Below are 21,372 nucleotides of genomic sequence, written 5' to 3' on the forward strand. Positions count from 1 at the left end.
ACAGACCTAGCCGCACCTCAAGAGTGATCAGTAAAATCTTATAAACAATTGCAATAGAGCCGAGATTCCTAATACTGACTTTTTAAACAGTGTCATAATAAAGTGTGACCAAAAGTCCAAGCTATGAGCAGATTGGCTGATCACTGATCAGATCGTTGATTGAAATGATGAATTTCAGCTGGACTTTGCTTCAAACAAAAGTGCATCAAGCGAAAGTGAACAGCAAGCATAAACAGTAAACTTTCAATACAGCACTGTGTTTAACAGATTGTTCTTGTGCTTACATGGCATTGCTCACCTTACCATGAGTAAATAAATTATTGTTTTTATTGAAACGTAGCTACATGTTTGTGTGCTTGGTGACTGAGGTGTTTTGTCACCTCTTGCCACCAGTAACACAGGGAAAAGGTTTTCATGGAAACAGCATAGACTACGCCTTCTGTCCATTAAACTATTTCTACTCATAGAGGCTATGGAATACATAACATAGTGTCAGAAATAATATGTGAGCTGTCAGTGTTAATTAACAGTTGAAAATAGTGAATGAATACAGTAATCAAACACTCAAAACACTGTTCAGAAAGGAGCGAAATGAAATCACCAGTCTCTCTCTGCGCCGCGTTCCTGGCAATTCTGAAATGAAACAGCAAGGCCACTTAAAGAACAGATGGCCTCATTCTCTATTCAAAAATAAAAAAGTCCATAATCAATTACTGTCAAATGTCATATGCGCATAAATGTCTGAAGGCCAATTATGATCAGTGGCCGATTGATCGGTTCTACCCATTTGTGCCATTTGTTGCTAGTTTATTTTAATTAAGCGACACTGGATTCCAGGGTGAGACAAAATGTACTCAGTGTGATTCCCATGATGCAAAGGGGATGAATACCTGGATAGATGCAGGTCTTTATTTATTATATGTGTATATAGAGCTTTCTTTTCCATTGTCTAATGATCACTTTCTCTCTTCTATCCACCGCTCTGTGTCAGATGTTTGATGGATAAGGATTTTGTGAGGATTGGGAGGTGGTTCTTCAAGCCGCATGAACTGGAAGAAAAGACCTTGGGCACCAGGTAACAAGAGCCTCTAACACACACTCACACACACACACACGCACACACACGCACACACACACACACCATTCAGATATTGTCCTTGTGCTATACACCGGCATGCTTCGTGTCCCAGAGTGTCTGTGTTTGTGTTTGTGTGGAAGAGAAAGAGAGGGATTATATGTGTGTGTCCATGAGGTTGCATGTATGTTAGGCTGTGAGAGCTACAGCCTGTGTGTATGTGTGTGTGTGTGTGTGTGAGAGAGAGAGAGAGAGAGAGAGAGACAGCTAGGTGGTGTGAATGACTTCCATGTGATATTTGCGGCCTCTCCTCTCCTAGATGTTCCAGTGGCTGGTTCATGGTGTGAGACTATTGAAAATCGGGGTAGTGAGTGGTGGTGAAGTGTGAGAGCTGAGCTGAGTGGAGGTCTCACTACTCTGTGTGTGCGTGTGTGTGTGTGTGTGTGGGTGCACGTTTGTGTGTGTGTGTGTGTGCATACCTGTATGTGTTGGTGTCGACAGTGTAGGCAAGGTGGGAGACAGACAGAGAGACTGAAATAGAGTAAAAAGAGGGTGGGTGTGATGACAGCAGCTCTACCTGTTGCTCCAGCCATTATAGTTCTCTCACAGCACAGTCTGCCCACATTAGCTTCTCCTTATGGTTTAAGAGTATAATAGTCCTAACATCTCTAACAAGGCATTGATTAAACACTGAATATTCTGCTGAATATTTAAGCCAATTGCAACTAGGGAACCAATTAGCCGAGAGAAATCACAAATTGCTCATTCCAGGATTTTTTCCTTTTCAAATGCATAGAGGGATCGCAGACAGTTATGTTCTTGGTAATTTTTGGACTGGGGAGCTGCAGTCTTTGATTGAATTGTCATCAAAATGTTGTTGGAATTCAAGAGATGAAGGGAAAGTTGTCCAGAATCCAGAAAGTTGTCAATAGAATTTCAGTGATGTGCTGCAACCAAATCAGGTTAAACTGTTCAGAGCAAGTGCAAATCCCTCAATAAAGCACACTGAGAGATATCTAAAGAGATTGTGTACCACTGGTGCAGAAATAAAGAGTGTGTGTCATTTGTGTAGATATAAAGTGTACTGAGAAATACTGCAAAGAAGTCTGATGTGATTGTGAATTGCTTGTACCGAAAAGCACTCTCATGTTCTGTAAAAGTTCATATTATATACAATATTTGCAATAGCGTATGTAAATGTGTGTAGGTGTGTATCCATGTGTGGTTCTGCAGTTTCTGTGAGTTTCTGTGTGTTATCCTCATTTTACTTGTACTTCACTCATATACACCAAACCAATGTCACACTTTCTCACACAATGGCATGGATGGGTTTTTTTTAACTGTCACAGACGTGACATCGTCTACAGACTGTCTTTATGTCTCTATGTATTAACATTTGGTGGGTATATTGTTTACATTGCAGTGCAGTTTATTTGATGGGTGGAATTTGCTCATTAATTTGCCCATTAAAATGGCACTGACTTTGCTTTGACTGTGTGGGAAGAAAATGATGAAAAAAAAATACTGAGTTACCAAATGAGAGGGAGATGGAGGGAGACGGAGAAAGAGAAAGTCATTGCCAGAGATGATGCAAAACGAGGAGGAAGGGAGAGAGCAACACGGGTTAGGAGGAGAGGAAGAGTGAAGAGGAACAAGCCAAGGAAGGAAAGAGGAAGGAAAGGGGAGATGAAATAACATTTGTGTCTCCTCTTGTGAGAGTTAGGAAGGTGTGCATGTGTGTGTGTGTGTGTGAGTGTGTGTGTCTCCTCAACACATGTGCAACAATGTGTATGCATGTATGTTATACAATCTGTGCCGGCATTTGGGACGGGGGGGGACACGGGGGTTTCCGAGACGAACTACATTTAGCAAAGTCCTATGCAGGGTCCTGTGTGTGTGTGTGCGTGCGTGCATATGTGTGCAGTGAGTGTGTGTGTGTGTGTGGTGTGTGTGCCCCTTTTGTACATCATCTAATTCCTCTTCATTTTGACAGCTTTGTCTGAGTATGTTGTCAGCTGGTACGCCCCCTGCTGAGCCAACCCCGGCTCCTTCTCTCTGTGAATTATTGAACATACTGGAGGGAGAGATGGAGAGGGAGAGATGGAGAAAGAGAGCGCCATTCCTGAACACTCAGACACAAACGCAAACACACAAACAAACACACTTATATGTAGGTGTCTGTACTAGTCGCACATTTTACACTTGTACTCTGCCGCTCACACTGATCACATTTATCACACTGTGTAATTGAACAAGGACATTTTGTGGAAGAGAAGACACACATGCACGCACATTTTTTTTCTAGAGCACAGATATACACACAGACCTCTCTGCTTGCTCCCAGCGCACATGCAAACACACATGCGCACACACACATACATGCACGCGCGCACACACACACACACACACCATCACATGTTCTCATAATAGCCATGGCGCCCCACAAGTGACGGAGTCAGCCCTTAGAGCCCCTGCAGATCCCTGCCCATCAGTGTTTTCATGCCATGTTGGAACATTGCTCAGTTAGGCATACACTGACCTCCTGCCTCAGCTGTAACCAGCTCCTTTGTCTCTTACTCACTCCCACGCTGTGCCTTTTACTCCCAACAGGGGGCGCATCAGAGCCAGTATCCAAGCCGTGCCCCCATATCCGTGCCAACTCCCGCGCCTCGGTGCCGCTGCCTTTGTCAGACTTTTCTGGTGTTTATCTCGCATGTGTGTCCCCTGGGCATGGCAAGGATTGGCACATCTAGGAGAAGATGCCCACCCTTCCTCCTCTGTCCCACCCCCCCCCACCCCCCCCGCCTCTCTCTCCTCCCCTCTGAAGCGCAACGCTCTCCTCTCTCTTTGTGTCTGAATGGGAGAAAAGCACTCTGGGTTGGTAACGGATTGCATCAGACGCTAAGGGGAGAGAGAGAGAGCGAGAGAGAGAGAGAGAGAGAGAGAGAGAGCAGAGAAGAGGAAAGTAGTGAGAGAGAGCAAGAGCAAGGAGTGTGGTTCAGTGGCGTGTGGTGGGCGTGGGGAGCAGGGACGGTGGGGGGTTGTAAATTAAGCATTACTATAGACAGCTGAAAAATTATATTAGAGTCTATCTCTCTCTCTCAATACTTGAGTCAGTTCTATGCATGCCAAGTATATATTTGTTGATCTAGGTGCTCTCACCACCCTCATTCATTTGCATTAATGTCCACATACTCATGCATAAATAATGTTCATCTTTTCCAAGGTAGCACAGGCAACAGAGCTGTCCTCTGGTGCTTGACCATGAAATAGAAACAGTTTGTGTTCACAGGTTGTGTTGTTATACCAACACCAATTGCATTGTATTTTTAAACAGGTTTTTTTTTTTTTTTTTTTTATAAATATTGACCTGATTGTTAACAGGATAGCTTGTTTTATACACTTAAAGGCAAGTTGTGTGTGTATTTGTGAATTGGTGTCCATTTAATTATGTTTAGGTGTTTCCTAGATCCTCTCCTCTCCTCTCTTCTCCTCTCCTCTCCTCTCCTCTCCTCCTGACATTGAGATATTAGCCATCTCCTAGGCAACGTGCATTTGATGTCAGGCCACGTCACAAGGTCGCAGAACACCATCTCAGGAAAGTTTTTAAAATATTATGGCGAAAACCCTCTCTCTTTCTTCACTCCTTTCTCTCCAAAAGCAACGGAATGAATCTCAGCTTGCTGATTGTTTCCCATTGTGCATTTTTGCTGATGGGTGTCGAGGGATGGATGGATGGGTGGGAGATCCCAGATGAGTAGGGTGCTCTTGGTCTGATTGGCTGACTAACCGAATGACTGACTGACTGGCTGACATGCTGACCATGAGCTGACTGACTGGCTTACTGACTGGTGAGCTGGCTGACGGGCCGACAGACTGGCTGGCTGACTGGCTGTGTGGAAGGCACACAGCCAACTGAGTGAAAGGTTTAGGACTGAGAGCTTCCTCAGAGCTGTTGGGCAGTGGGAAGGTAAAGTGTATGTGTGTCAGCGTATGAGCTTGTGTGTGTGTGTGTGTTTGTGTGTGTGTGTAGTTATGTGTGTGTGTGGAGGGTCACCCCATGCAACATGTGCAGCCACACACACATTTGCGGTGGCAGCTGACTCGTGCACTAGTGAACAGTAGATCACTCACTTCACAAGAGGTGCTCCTACCACCTGTCTTTTTATTTCTGGGATGTTTTCAAGGGATACAGCTCATCTTTGCCACCCCTTTTATGTGTGTGTGTGTGTGTGTGTCTGTGTGTGTGTGTGTGTGTGTGTGTGTTTGTGTATGTCTGTGTGTCTGTGTGTGTGTGTAGGAAAAAAAGAACAAAAAATACAGCACAGTTTTTCCAGTCATTGATGAATTCAACTATTCCTATATGTGTCATGATCATACAAATGTGCCACAGTCTAGAGAGAGAGAACATTGGAAACCCACTGTAATTTATATCTGATGTAGCAGCTTAGGTCCATGCAATGGCTCATTGATTGACTGCATGCACTGTGACTCATAAAAATATGAGCATACTACCAGGAAATGCGATACTTGGTGCCCAGGCGCTTAAGCGGTATAATGGTGTGTTTTTCACCATCATCAGTGTTGTTAGAGTCAAAACTCTTGAGCTGTATCAATTTGTTTAAAGCTCAGGAATCCCCAGCCTGCACACTGCACACCTAGCCTACAATACCTGGTTTATTGAATTTATAGTGCTGCATTTGCCCCTTTATAAATGGTTGTTCTACCCTTGTACTGGACCCTCCTTCAATGAGACCATTTATTGAGTGACAAAAAGCAGGGACATATTTTCCTCCTTCAATACTTCCACTAAAAATCTCTGAGACAGAGAGAGAGAAATAGAGAGAGAGAGAGAGAGAGAGAGACAGAGAGAGAAAGACATGGATCAATAGAGAGAAAGGTGATACATCACAACAATAGCCTAGCAACACACCCTCTTCCTCTTTTATAATTATGGCCACAAATGTAAAGGTAAACGCCAGTGGGTGCTTGCATTGATGTTTTCACTGAAGTCAATGGCTTAGTCTTTTCTACTTGGCGGCATTAGCAAAAGCCCACTGACAAAACAGTCACGGTCATTTTCTGCTACTTGTGAGGACTTTAGCAACAAATCAAAAATGAATGAATCATGAATTGCAATAGACTTTGTTATTCTTTTGTGCTTCTTATCCCTATGAAAAGAGTAACGACAGTGTGCACAATTTGTGTATCCTTGAGCGTGACACCTTTTCATTATGAATCCTTAGAAACAGTTGCCGGAGTGTTTGAGCACTAACATTGTGATAGCAACACTGGCTAAGGCCACCCACTGGGGGCCATTGAATAATACATCAAGCTGACTGCATTCCCCTTATGCCTGTGTTAATAGGGGTGCATGCATGTGTACCTTCTAGTGTGTGTGTGTGTGTGTGTGTGTGCGCGTGTGTATGCTTACATGAGTCAGTTTACAGTACATATTTATGTCTGTTAAACATACAAACATCAAACACTCAAACATCCCTTCTACTGGTCCATTGATTTTATGTGTACATGCTCCAAGGAGTGTCTACACACTAGTCCTTCCAAGAGATGAGTCCAGATTGTGTAGTAAGCGTCAGGCAGCCAGACAGATTAAGATAATTCACAGTAGGGGTGCAGAGGTGCCGGAACAGCCACGGTCAGAGAAGTGCAGGGAGAGATTAGGCAGACGATCATCTCCCAGATTTGTGAATTTCACCCTCTCCTGTAGTCTAACAGAATGCTGTCATACCTGCTTAGTATGCACATGACTGTGGCTAATGACATCTAAGCACAACACACAATCATCACATTATAGCACTAGGCGTCCAGAACAGTGGAGAGAGAAGCTTTGTGCCTCTCACACTGATTTCATGCTTTCTCTCTCACTGTTAATGTTTTTTTCTCCTTTATTCTCTCTTTCAGAGATCTAGAGACAATCTGAGCACCATTTTCACCTATTTTATGTTTTTCCATCACATTAGACATGCGTGCATCGAGATATATACACATTGTCATTTTGTGTGCATGTGGTTGTGCGCATGGATGCGCGTGTGTGCAGTCCGCGATGCATGTCAGACTACATTACCCAGACCCCCCGCTGGCCGGCTGGCTGGCCATCGTTGGCTGGCTGGTAGCATGGCAGCGGGGTGCCAAAGACACGATAACACATGTCGTCACATCTTAAACATCAGTGGCTCACACGCACCCAACAAAGTCCCTCTTTCTCCGATGACATTCAAAACTGCACGTGACGGGCATACACATGTTCACATGTTCTAGCGTTGATTACAATAAACCAAGCCTGTGTGCTTTACATTATCTCAGTACATGCAAACACACATGCATGTGCTGTGCCTTGTTGACATATATAAACACGTAGACATAAGTACACACACACAAGCATATACACACTTGCACCCGCATGATGGTGTGCATTCATGTTAACAATAGACACACACACACACGCACACTCACACACACACATGGGGACAGTATATGGTGTGTCAGTGGATGGGGCTTTCTCCCGCTCTGCATTCCCTGATTGATTTCACCATAAAAGCATTAATTGTGCTCAGCAGCCACCCATTAAAGCTAGCTGTGATCTCATCGATATGTGCGGAGCAGCAATTGCAGAGTGTGTGGCACTGAATTATTCACCCTCCCCCTCTTTCTTTCTCTCTTTTTCTCACACTCTCTTTACCCCCCCCCTCCATCCTGTTTTAATACTGTATCTCTTTTTCCCTCTCTTCCATCACCCTCACGTGCTCCCTTACTTTCTCTACCTCTAGTGCTCACTCTCTGTCTCCCTCTACCTCCAGTGCTCTCTCTTTTTTTTTTTTTCCTTTTTCTACCCTCACTCTCCTCTTTTCTCCCTCTTTTTCTCCCTCCCTTCCTGCTCTCACACTCCCACCCCCAGGCCCCTCCCTCCCTCTCTCTCTCTTCCTCCCTTCTCTGTCTCCTCTCTCCATCTCTCTCCAGTACTGTCAGCCCTGAGGCTAGTCTCAGCCATCACTCCTCTTCATTTATTAATACCTGTACTCATACAGCCCAGCACACACAGCAGCCACACATCTCTGTCCGCTGTTCACACACACACACACACACACACACATACACACACACACACGCTCGCAGACTGCACAAATGTCCCCAAGGATGCAGGGAACCCAGTGTGTCCACACACTCACACCCGCTTACTGTGCAGGAAAATGCCCTTTGTAAAAGGACAGGGAGCATCAATCTCCCGGCTGCATTGTACCATAGGCCTAGAGTATGATGCTCTTTTTGTAGTTCTGCTCTTCCTCGCACTCACATTTAATTGCCCTTTATTGAGGTTGTAACAATGTAATAGATCTAATGACATAATTGTTACACAGTAGTTATTTGTTGGGCTAATTGCCTTGTTATAGTTTATCACCGTGTAATCGCTCGCACAACCTAAACTTTCCCTGCAGTTGGCAAGATTAAATGACAGTGTTAATCACTATCATCAGTAGGCTGTTATTGAACTGTTCTGTATATCACAGTAGGTTGTATCAAGTAGGCTTAAATTGTCGCTGCCAAGGTAAATGGTGCCTTATCAGCGCACTGCAATTTCAGCTCACGTCCTGCCAGGCTGCTGAAATATGAAAAGGTTCTGCTGGATAGTTGTATCACGCAAAAACAGAGAAAGGGAGACAGAGAGTCACAGATACGTAGAGAGTAGAGATGATAAAGAGAGAGTCATGTTTCTGTACACACATCAGTCCTCATTAGTATACACACATCTCGTAAAAAAAAAAATGGAGGAGAGCTGTTGAGCAAATAGAATTACCAACATGAGAGGGAAATAACTTGTGCTGGCTGCTTCATTTTCCCAGCCTTATTTAATGTGTGCAAGGCAGTTAGGACTGCAGTGAAGACCAGAACAGAAAGTCTAACACAGCTAATCACCTAAAAGTTCTCCAAAAAAACTCTTGCTTATTTGTTCTTAGTTTTCAAGTGCCTTAAAGTCTTATCCATTCATGTAGGTAAATGGCTTTAGCGATGCACAGTCAGCAGGCGACTGGAGCATCTGGCAATACAGTATGCTTTTCATTTGACCGGGGAAGAACCCAAATGGAAAATGTGGCTGTTTGTGTGCCTGGGTGTATGGCGGTTAGCTGGACTGGTACTCTTGACTTGCAACTATTCCCCAGAGCCTCCCCGTGCAGCTATATATAGCTCTTCATATGGTGTATGATGCACTGAGGACAGGGTTGGAGGGCAGTGACATTGAAAGCATTTTTTTCTGACTCATGTTTTGTAGAGATGTGAATTATTGGAATGATGGAGCAGCACTGTAGAGAGTGGGGCAGTGGGAGCGACTTGGCCTGACAGACGTGGAAATGTGAGTGTGTGTCTGTGTGTGAGAGCGAGACAGAGAGAGAGAGAGAGAGATATAAAAGAGAGTTTTATGCCTTGAGAGTGTGCCTGTATCTGCGAAGACTACGTGCTTGTGTGCATGTGTGTCAGTACGCAGGCTTGTGCATGCATGTGTTTTAGCTCAACCCTTCTGCCTGTGATTGTGCAGAGCTGTGTTCGAACCGCCTGCTGGTGTGAGGGTATGTTTTTCTCAGGGAGCATCAGGAATGTTTATGAAGCAGAGAAATTGGCCTCTCCTCTCTGTGGGTGCTCTCAGCGCCATCTGCAGGCCGTGACGGTCAGTGCCACATGGTATTCGGCTCCCCCGACACGGTTTAGTTCTGCCCATGTGTGGCTGTGGAACTCAACATTGTATTGAATTTGATGATCCATTACGACTCAAATGGAGGTCCAGCTCCCTCAGGGCAAAGGAGATATTGCATAGGCAGCAGGGTAATCACATGGAGATTACAGTACCTGCTGACTTTATTGTCAGCCTGGTGTATATAAACCAAGGTAGTAAGGGGCTTTATAGATTAAAAATGTACATCAATGAAGCAGTCTTGGTAGTTAATGATGTCCAGCCCACCCGGCGATATATAGATTGCAATAATGGCCCAACAATTACTCCTTCGTGGTAAAAAAAAAAAGAAAAAGAGCAATGCATGATGAACTATGCCTGGGTTGTGTAATAAAGAGAGCGCTGCATATGTAAACATGTTGTCACCACAATCAATCATAGCCAAATGAGGATTTATACCTGCAATAAGGAGCCTATGTGGAAAATGATAAAGATGATCAATGTAGGTAAAGCTTAGGAAGGCTTTTACTAAGACACATTCTGGGTGCGTTCTCTAAATTGCTATTTGTGGAGAAAAGCACTGATCATCTGTCACGCCTTTGCCTGGAGGACCAGCCTTATTCATGTTGTTGATTTTTCAATAGCTGCACTTTACAAGCTTATCTAATCTCATTATGCTGAATTAATTTATTAACAATTGTGGAGCTAAATGCACCTGAATTTAAAATGGACATCTTGTCTATGAGAATGAGTTCAGAGCATACAAACTTTTGACAATAAACAAAGTTTGATGTAATGGTATGTACATCAGAAGCTCAGTGTGAAGATTTGTAAGAATATATTATAAGAATGTTTTGAAGATATGTGCGCTGTACACAGAACATATGCACTCAACACTACATTCCTATACTGTCTGTGTTTTTAACCCTCTGCTGTCTTCTTTCCCCAGTGAGCACCTATCATGCTCCTTCTCCTTCTTCCTCCACGGGGAGAGTAACGTGTGCACCAGTGTGGAGATCGCCCAGCACCAGCCCGCATACCACATCACCGAGGACCACATCCGCCTCGCGCAGACCTCCATCACACCGGTGCAAGGTAACTCCACAAACCCACTGTATTTCCTACTCAGTTGCTCAGTGTTCATGCTTAGCCTACGGTATAATCAAACATGTATAATCAAGTGATGATTGATTAGTGATTTGATTACTGTATAATCAAATACATAGATGTTAAAATTGTTTTTGCAGTTGCACTTTACTTTACAATGGCCATTCAAATGGCTTCATTAAAAAGGTGTTGTTACACTGTTGTAAGCACATTATGTATTAGGGAGATTTTCCCTACCTATACAGTAGTATTGTGTACTTGCAATACTTTTCCATATACACAAATAATACACTGGAATAAGGCTATTGTAAAGTGTTACTGTTTTTGCTAATATTATTTATATTGCTAATATTTAATCTGTCCATGGTTCTCCGCCCATCTGTTTGCTTGTGCTTTCATTCATCAATCCATCAATCAACGGATCCATCCATCCATCTTTCACTTCTTCTGTACAACTCTCTTTTTACTTCACCTCTTCACCTCCTCTCTCCATCCATCCCATCTGTCCCTGCAGTGATCCTGAGTCCATACGGTCTGAGCGGCACCCTGACAGGTCAGGCCTACAAGATGAGTGACCCAGCCGTGCGGAAGCTGATGGAGGAGTGGAGCTACTTCTACCCCATGGTACTTCACCAGAAAGAGGGAAGTGGGGAGAAGGAAAAAGAAGAGGGGGGCCAGTCCTACGATCCCAACTGTCACGTGGCGGTGGAGGTCATCGTAGGTAAGGAGAAAGTGATCATGTTTGGTGGCTATGAAATACTGCGGAAGGTGAATACTGCATCTCCGCTAAGCTGCTGAATTGGTGGAAACGAGTTAACCCGCCCAATATTAAGACATGCGGTGTGGTGTCAGCACTGAAAAACAAAGTTTAATGTTTTGCATATTGCTTTATCCTACTACAGCACACAATAAAAAAACACTGGAGTTCTTCTCAGCTTAAGAGCAGCCATAAAAAACACATTAGACCCTACTGATGTTACACTAGAAAAGCAAACAACGGGGCAGCAACTCCACATCGATTACCCCTCAGTCTCCACTGTAGACTCCCAGGCAGTTTGAGACTAGGTAATAGTGGATGGGGCGCTATTGAAGTGTGCTTCAGCTGCAGTGATCTTCAGAGTCTTTTAGCATCTCTCAGGGTGGCAAGAGGGGGGGGGTGAATGGATGAGAGGGCAGGAGAGAGCAGAGAAGACAGGAGAGGAAGAGAAGGAGAGGTGAAGCCCCGGGGAGCGACACACACAGCTCTGTCTAATCAGTCCCATTGACTGTCTGACCCCACAGCATTGATTTGACCTGATTGAAATCAAAGCCTCGGTGGGTGCCAACGGCTTTCATGCCTAAAGAGGAGAGCCTTTGTAGCCTTGGGTGCCTGGAACGATAGCGAACAAGTGTGTGAAGAGGGGTTTGAGAGGATATGTTTGATATGAGCAATGAGCCGGTAAGTGTGTGAGTATATCCATGGTGAAGGAATAAGTGCATTACATATCCTACTCACCCACTTCTGGCCCACTGCAGGGAATGTTTGGGAAATATATCATCCTTTTCAGAAAAAAAATCAATGGTTGAAGAGAGAGAGAGAGTAGACGGCCTCAGGCTTAGGCACAGTAATTCATACACAGGTTTTAAATATTTGAAAATGTAACAACCTCTTGGTTTACCTGACTCATTTGCTCATTTTTGAAGCTTTTCAATTATGTGGCAGTTAAAACTGAGCGCATGTCATTTGCTTTGAATGTTTTAAACTGTTGTGTGTGTATTACAGTGTATTATGACTTTCTCACTTGCTTTATGTCTTCCTAGGTGGTGTGAGGATGACCTACCCAGCGGCCTTTGTGCTGATCGCCCAGGGGGATTTGCCAGTAGAGCAGCCCCCGCCTGCTCCTGCTGCCCCGGGCCTCGCCAGAGAGCCAAACCACTGCAGCGTGCCCCTCACACCCCCGACCTCACCGGAGCAGCCCTGCTCAGGTACCAGACGCACACAGACGTGCATGCACACTCACATGCATGCCTACGTGCACATACATGCAACTACACACTCACTCACACATACACACACACACACACACACATGCACATGCACATTGACAATCAATTGACATGAGAAAATATTGAGAGCACCAGCTGTGCTGCACTGATTTTAAGCGCACAACAGAGAATTTATAAACACAGTTTTTCCACTTACACAACAATAAGCTATTTAAGAAGTAATGAATGTTGTTGTACCGATGATTGCTGAGAATGTAAAGAGTCCTTATCTGAAACAAACGCATTCCAATTTGGACTGGACATACGGACAGTCTGCTGAGAAAGACTTGATGAATGAATCTGGTTTATTCCTCAGTGAAACTGTTCTTCTAATCCTCTAATTTCTATTTCAACATCTAATTAAATTCTCTAAATGAGCTAGCAACAAATTAAGACTGCTGATACAGCAAACAAATGAAGTAAGACAAAATAGCTAATATTAACAAACAAAAATATAGCTACAGGCAGTTAGTGAAAAACTAGGCTTGCTTGCGAGCAATTTGGCAATAGCTACTAGACAACTTTGGTAAGTTTCTATTTTTTTCTTTTGCTCTATAAAATCCTAAGCACCCAGGCCCCAGACAGGTTTTAAGAACAAAAACTAGGCTGAAACAAGCCAAATCTATCTGAATGAGTTTTTGGAAATGCTGTGGTCCGTCCTATTCTGTGTTAATGAGATCTGTTCCACTGAATTTCTTTTCAGCGGACAGTGGCTTTGTGGCCTCGGTCTCCAGTGTCCCCACACCAGACAGCAGCATGGGGGTCACCAACATTAGCCCAAAGCATTCTGGGAAGAAGCTAACTTGTCAGGTGGTCCATCAGGCCTGGAGGGAGTGCTATCTCAACCAGCCTCAGCACATGTAAGTTACTTTAAACCAGTGCTGAGTCTATTTCTGCAGGCTGCGTGATTATTGTTGCCGTGCAGTGATGCATCTGTTTGTCCGCTATAGATGGAGTCAGCCCAGTGACATGACACCCAAGAAGGAGGTGCCAAATGGAGTAACCACATGGGACTTCAATGATCTGGGGGAGAGAGCACCCTGCAGCTGCTCCAGGTTAGCAGAGGCAGCAGCGCTCCTGCGCCCAAGCTGTTGAGCATCAGTGTGGCACCCGGCTAGATATCTGTGCCGTGCTTTCATGGTTAAAAAAACACCCCAAAACATGTTTGAATTAAAAGCCTTTTGCTGGATGCCTCAATTAAGACTTTGTGCAGGGAATATTTAAATAAGCATATTACTAAAACTGCAAAAACTTAAATGTCAAGATTGTTTATCTGTGTGATATTAGTTAAATATCCTACTGCATATATGAGCAGACTGTTTTAATCAAACACATCTGAGTCTACAAATATTCAGTTTCCCTGCACTTGACATGCACAAAGTTAAATCTCCAAGATTTGAGGTTGAAAAATTACCATACCGCTACTGGTACTACTCATTGTGAATATGCAAGGGATACATTAAACAGGAAACTGCTTTAAATCACATATAAAAAATCAGGTAGAAAAGTAAAAAAGAGTATTTATTTTGTCTTTGTCTTTGCTTTTGGACTTGATGGTCTTCAGGGCCGAAGGACTAAAATCAGGTTGTGTAGAAGGGTAGGATCTGAAATAATTTTCCATCTTATTTTTGTTTGGCTGGACTATATTGAGACAATGGAGGGGAGGGCAATGATCCAATGATGGATTTTGTTTTTTTTATCTGCTTGACTGTGTTGCAGGTTAAAGCAACAGAAGCAGAGTCTGACCACCACAACCACTGCCAACCCCCAGACTAGTGCCAACCCCAGCCAGCCCTCTGGCCCATCCTTATACCCTCCCTCGCTGCCCAAGCACAAGACCAGTGACAAGACAGAGAAGGCTGACAAACAGTCCAAGAGGCCAGTCATGACCCCCTTCCACCACCGCCTGTCTGTCACCCAGGAAAACCATCTGGAACAAGACTCACCCGGAGGGCCCCAACTCGGGGGTCTCGTGGCCCTGGAGCCACCACTAGAGCCTCTGCCCAGCTGCAAGTATCCCAAGCCCTTATCCAATGGCAGGAAAGCCCCCGAGTCCCTTCTCCACTCCCCGGTCTCCCCGCTCCCTCCCACACTCAGCCCTCACCCCCGGGGGCAGGACCCAGAGGTCATGGACGGCCCTGTGGATATGCCTCTCTGTCCGGACGGGGCTTCAGGGTTGGAGGTGATTCCCAGTGAGACGGCCCTGTATGCCGCTCTGCTGAGGCAGAGGGAGAGCGGGACAGGCTGGTGGAGAGGCTTCAGGACCCCCAGGACTGATAAGACTGACTTCAGACCCCCAGAACTACCTATTGATAGATTAGGGGAAGTGAAGACAGAGACGGCCACGGAGGGAGCAGCACTAAAGAGGTAGGAGAGCGGTACTGCAGTGTTTCAGTTTGTGGGGTGCCATGGGGAAGGGAGAGGGAGAAGCTATGGATAAAGCGAGATTCTAAGGCTTTTTGGGCTATAGGACAACCTATACTGCCTGAGACAGAATCATGACAGCAAACAAATGTCAAACAATAGCTGGATTTTTAGTGATTTAGCGCATTTGTCAGGTACTGCTGGATCTATGTGCGACACATCCAACGAACGGGTCAGAATCATTCTGGAGATATGAGGAATTCTATACCAGAGGGCACAGAAGAATAAAGAAAGAAAGAATAAAGATTAATAATGCCGATTATAGAACTATAAAACATATTTGGTCGCTCTTTCTGTGAGTAGATAGAAGTAACAATGGAACAGGCAATCTCCAGGTGTAATAAAATCTTGAGGACAACTCATAACTATAACTTTACTGATCAAAGTTAATAGTTCATGGGTGATTTACGAGTTTTACTTTTCAAATAGCTGTTTCTCCATTTTACTCATCATTTACTTTCTAATTAAATATAACCTGAAATCAACTTCAGAGCTAGCATTTACTTAAAAAGACAGTAATTATCTAAGAAATATGGTGGTATATACAGATGTCTACAAAAATTTCCATAGTAAAAAGGGAGAGAAAGCTGAAATTCGAGAACGAGTGTGCAAAGAGATTTACTGTATATGTAACATGCACACTTGAATATGTTGCATACACTCTCTCTGCGTAGTTAACAGACCTGGGTCAGATAGAAGTTGCAAGTAATTATTTTGAATCTCCTTTAATCTGCTTGGAGATTTGTGGGGTTTACTGCATAATGACAATTCACATAGTATCGGCTAGGTCACTCATAGGAAATTAGACTAATTTGACATTTAGATACTTTACTATGATCTACTAAACCTTTTTGGCACTTCTCCTATGGGGCAAACGCACACAACTGGCACATAAGAAAGCTAACCAACCATAAATAATATTTGCAAATACTATGTGATGTGAATACTATGTCTGTTGATTAGTACATATAGTAGATTCACTTCCATTCATAAGCAAAATTTGCACCCAACCAGGAACACCTACATTATGAACACTTACTTATAAACACATAATTTATAATGATGACGGTACATATTGTAGATGTCAGCAGAAGAGAAGATGAAGAGACACTCCAATGCAGTCCAGTGCATAGATATCGTACATGCTTTCACATCGTCATACACACGCGCAGTGTTGCCCTCGACAACCTCGACAACATCAGATTCACTGGTTACATTGGTCTCTGTATCTCCTCCAGACTATACACGCAGGCACACAAGCGCTTTAAGCTTTCGGAGGAGAGGGTGAGGAACCACATCCACACCCTCGGCCTGCTCCAGCAGCCGGGCGTGGAGGCGCTGCGTGAGCCGGGGGACGACCCCTACGACTTTAAGGAGGGAGACATCGAGTACACCTTCTCCACTTCCAAGAGACTCAAGGGCCAAGGGCGAGACCCCAGCAAGAGGGCCAAGGTATGACAAGACATCCAATTCAATAAATCTAACCTATACAGTTCAGTAATCGTTCTAATATATTCATTAAGATGCTAGGATGCTGTGATAAACAACAGTGAACAGCTGACAGTTTACAGGTGGAACACTTGGCCACTTGGGGTGAATTGTGCTCAGAAACAAGAGAGATGTTCTTCTTATTTTCTCCTAAATCATCCATCAGGGAGAAGATATCACCAGCAATGGCGCACTGCCTGATGGGAAAGATGCCATGTCCATTTTCAACTCAGCTCCTAAATCAGGTGAGGCATAAACTGTCAACATCACATTCATATTCTGTATCGATGAGCACTCTACCCTCAGGATTAATGAGTGCTATGTTTCACTTTTGTGTGCTGAGTGCTGTGATTAGCTTTTGGGCTGCATTCTGGTCTGATCTGATCTGATCCGATCTGTTGTTTGTCCTTGTGTTGTTGTAGACGAGTCTGCTCAGGATGAAGGAGCTACCAAAGCCAATCCTTCTCTGACCAGAGAGAGAGACCTGGCAGTCAACATCTCTGATCTAGACAACATATTTGATGAGGATGAGGAGGAGCTGGGGGTGAGGCAGCATGGTTTACATGGTTTAAACTTACATTTATCTGGCTTTGTTACAACCATATACCATGTAAGATTTACCGTCTATTCTACAAATCCATTTTAGCAAAAGTAATCTCGGGGGAGAAGTGTTAAGTTTTCATTTAATGAAAGATTTGGTTCAAACACAGGCACTGAAATTAAGCCTTAGTGTAATCCTCCCATTATCCAGTGCGTTTTTGTTTGAATAAATATTTTGATTGAGACTGTGGTCAATAAAATTGATCCACTAATCCTGTGTGTAATAATTTGCAGACTACTTACCCCAACCAGCACTCTACCAAGTTACCAGTGTCGACAGGAGAAGATCGCCCCCTAGGGAAAGAGGGGAGAGTGGCAGTACCTTATCCATCAAGTGAGTTCACTTTTATTGATGAGTATATGTTTGTAGATTTTGATGATATATACTTTGACAGTAACTCATCATTCATATGTGTGGTGATATGCTCTTTGGAGCTTGGCATAATCTTTTTTCTCACTCATTACACCTCTACCCACTATCATTTCTGTCTCTCTTCCTCTCTGTCCATCTTTCTCTCGCCATTCCTCTCTCCCTTCAGCAGTAGCAGACCTCCAGCGGATGTTCCCCACCCCTCCGTCTCTAGAGCAGCACCCAGCTTTCTCTCCCATCATGACCTACCGCGACACCCCAAGCCAGGAGCCCCCAGCCCCCATCGGAGCGACTGACCACCCCCTGGGGCCCCTGGCCTCCACCCACTTCACTGAATACAGGATGGAGCTGGAGGACGGCATGGCCAGTCCCAAGCAGGACGATTTCAAGGTGAGGAGGAGTGGTGGCTATTTGTGTACTGTTATCAATAAACCAAATCTCCTGATGGCAGTAGACATTCCTCCATCCAAATACAGCAGTGTATGACTGACTTTGACTAGTTCATTATTTTAATAAATGAATTAAATCCACTTACTCTGAATTCCTGCATCTTTGGGAAGTCAATGCAAGGACTTGTTGGCTGACTGGCAGCCAGCTACCAAGCAGCTGGCGTGGCCTGGTTTGCATGTCATTTTGCGCTGGTTTCACTGATACCTGTAGCTAGCTAATTAGCTATCTCTCAGCATTGTGCATCAGACACCTGCACTCACTACAGGGAGGCTCTGGGGGCTGGGGTATGCAAATTACTTATTTAGAGCTGATTGGTTGATTTCACTTAAGTCTAGTGTCTATGTAGACACTGGAGCAAAATCTAAAATCGTAAAAGAGATGATTTTCCAGGTTAAAAACTGACAAAATGAGTACAGAGTACTGAAATCACAAGATATCTCAAACTCATCTTGTAACCCAAGAGGGCATTATAACCAAAGCTGCTCCACCTGATATAGCACCTCAGTGCAATGAAGTGTGTGCCTCTCTGTCGCCAAATGGACTTCTCATTTTTCCACCGTGTCCCCTCTGTCCAGCCACAGGTGGGTTGCTCTATGTTTGCTCCACTGTCCTGCCTACCCAGCCAGAGCCTACCACCACTCAAAATCCCCGAGCAGTGCTACTACCGTCCCTCCTGGGCCCTCCTGCCCAAAATGGAGCACTTCTCCACAGTCATGCACCCCCAGAACACCCCTTTCATCAGGGACGGATACACGTGAGTAGTCACTTATGATCTTTTATGACTGAGAGACTTACGATGTTCATGAAATTTGATGGTGCCATTATTTTTTAAAGCTTTTAATAAAGCGTTTAATAAAAGGTTGTGCTGCAGTTTTTATGAAGAGTTTAATTCTGAGGAAATATGAGCATTTGGTTTGCTTTTTTTTGTCTGTCTGACTACTGGCTCTTGTGTTTCCTCTCATATGTGTGTTTTCCAGTAACATCCCCAGCGTCAACACCCTCACAGACCAGGAGTATGGCCAGATGAGCGCCACCACTGCGTCCGTGGGAACCACTGTTGGCATCCTCCCATCTCCCGCCACCCCTCGCTTCTCTGTGCCCACTCCGCGTACCCCTCGTACACCAAGGGGCATTAACACTGCAAGCTCCGGGCAGGGCTCAGTGAAGCAGGATGGCACTGAGCTGAGCTCGCCAGCCTCCACCCCCTCCACCAGCCTGCCTCTTAGCTCAGTGGAGCCCCTAGCCCGGCCGGGACCCTCGCTCCCTGAGGCCCACAGCCTGTATGCCATCCTCCTTCTCTCTGACTCCGTCCTCAATGTCTTCAAGGACCGCAACTTTGACAGCTGTTGCATCTGTGCCTGCAATATGAATGTCAAAGGAGCAGATGTGGGGGTGTATATCCCTGATTCCACCCGTGAAGATCAGTACCGCTGCATGTGCGGCTTCAGTGCCATTGTGAACAGGCGGCTGGCCCACGGCACAGGTCTCTTTGTGGAGGACGAACTGGATATTTTCGGTCGGGCTTCTGAGGTGGGCCGGGCAGCCGAGAGGAGACTGGCTCTTTGCCGGCGTGACCCGCCCATGGGAGACTCCAGGGCCAAGCGGCCGCAGGACGCACCCCCTGCTCCTCCACCAGTCATGGTCCTTCTCCAGGAGCAGTGCTCCCAGCCTATTTCTTCCCTGGCCTCACTGCATCTCCCCCCTGGCTGTTCCTGCCATGGCCGCAAGGGGGCACTGCTCCAGAGCTGGATGGCTGATAAGCAGTGGGCAGATGGGAGCGATGCCTGTGTGGAGTGTTACAACGCCCTGGAACAGGGGCTGCAGTACGTGGATAACCCTGCGGGAGGGAAAGTAGATCCGGCTGTTGTGAGGAGCACTGCTCTTCACTCCTGGCCTCACACAAATGGTAAGGAGGTGTGATTTGGCTGTTTAAGTAGGGATTAGAATGATATTAGCCATAAAAAAATAACTTGTAGGGTTAGGGTTAGCCTAACCCTAACCCTTGGGGAAAACGATAAGATAACTTAAATGTTTTTAAAGTGGAAATTATTTCAACCACCACCTGTGCAATAAGTCTTTAAATAGTGAATTCTTATTCTTACAGTAGTGCAGAAGTGACTATAGATAGTGATCACATAGGTGATAATCAATAAACTCACTTTAATAAAGATCTACTTTACAGAGATATGGGATATAACTCACTCGCCTAGAATTGTATAGTTATATAGTTATGTATACCAGTAGCTGACTGGGGTTACAATTTTTTGTGTCTTTTTGTTAGAATGATATGTGATGTCTAAATTGTGTATTGTGTCCTCTTTGTGTGTGTGTGTGTGTGTGTGTGTGTGTGTGTGTGTGTGTCCCTGCTCCTCTCCGCAGTGGTGGAAATGAGCATGTTATCGTCCCAGGATATGGTCCGTATGCTGCTGTCTCTGCAGCCTTTCCTGCAAGATGCCATCCAGAAGAAGAGAACAGGACGGACCTGGGAAAACATCCAGCACGTTCAGGGGCCGCTCACCTGGCAGCAGTTCCACAAGATGGCCGGGAGAGGCTCCTACGGTGAGTCCACACATGTTTCAGTTCGTACATTTAAGGTTAAGTCTCCTATCTAGGTCCAAGATATGACATTACATCATGTTTTGTGCCACCTGCAGTACTATAGCCGGTCTAAAGCGATAGTGGGGATTGTACACTGACATTAAAAAGATTTGGGATTGCTAAAAAACACCAAAAAGTTATTTATAGTTATTAGATTGTAGTCACTTACACTTAAATTTTTACTGGTCTTTCTTCAAGGTTCGGAGGAGTCACCGGAGCCCTTGCCCATCCCTACATTGTTACTGGGTTATGACCGGGAGCGGGACTTCTTGGCATTGTCCCCCTTGGCGTTACCCTTTTGGGAGAAGCTGCTGCTGGAGCCGTACGGGGGCCAGAGGGATGTGGCTTATTTGGTGCTGTGTCCCAACAGCCCCTCTCTGCTGGCTGGGGCCAAGGCCTTCTTCCAGGAGCTCAGTGCTGTTTACGAGGTACTAGACTCTGTTCAGATTCAGAAGCACGTTGGTGTGACCATCTATGCATAGACAATCTTGGTGACTCCATAAATGGTATGTTTAATGTATAAGATGGGATAAAGTGTAGCCCTGACTCCTA

General features: G+C 44.9%; 1 protein-coding gene across 1 annotated transcript in view; it reads left to right on the forward strand.

Moving 5' to 3' along the window:
- The window catches only part of LOC139916950 (mediator of RNA polymerase II transcription subunit 13-like), a 91,053-nt gene that overhangs the window by 52,747 nt on the left and 16,934 nt on the right, over positions 1–21,372 (forward strand). Inside the window, exons 4-19 of the mRNA XM_078288498.1 lie at positions 992–1,075; positions 10,708–10,853; positions 11,380–11,586; positions 12,666–12,830; positions 13,594–13,750; positions 13,841–13,945; positions 14,610–15,257; positions 16,553–16,766; positions 16,969–17,047; positions 17,225–17,346; positions 17,637–17,736; positions 17,942–18,162; positions 18,798–18,976; positions 19,200–20,128; positions 20,602–20,781; positions 21,019–21,248. Coding sequence (XP_078144624.1) covers positions 992–1,075; positions 10,708–10,853; positions 11,380–11,586; positions 12,666–12,830; positions 13,594–13,750; positions 13,841–13,945; positions 14,610–15,257; positions 16,553–16,766; positions 16,969–17,047; positions 17,225–17,346; positions 17,637–17,736; positions 17,942–18,162; positions 18,798–18,976; positions 19,200–20,128; positions 20,602–20,781; positions 21,019–21,248 — 3,766 coding nt within the window. The remainder of the gene's footprint in view (positions 1–991; positions 1,076–10,707; positions 10,854–11,379; positions 11,587–12,665; positions 12,831–13,593; positions 13,751–13,840; positions 13,946–14,609; positions 15,258–16,552; positions 16,767–16,968; positions 17,048–17,224; positions 17,347–17,636; positions 17,737–17,941; positions 18,163–18,797; positions 18,977–19,199; positions 20,129–20,601; positions 20,782–21,018; positions 21,249–21,372) is intronic.

Source organism: Centroberyx gerrardi, chromosome 2 (assembly GCF_048128805.1).
Source record: "Centroberyx gerrardi isolate f3 chromosome 2, fCenGer3.hap1.cur.20231027, whole genome shotgun sequence".
Lineage (NCBI taxonomy): Eukaryota > Metazoa > Chordata > Actinopteri > Beryciformes > Berycidae > Centroberyx > Centroberyx gerrardi.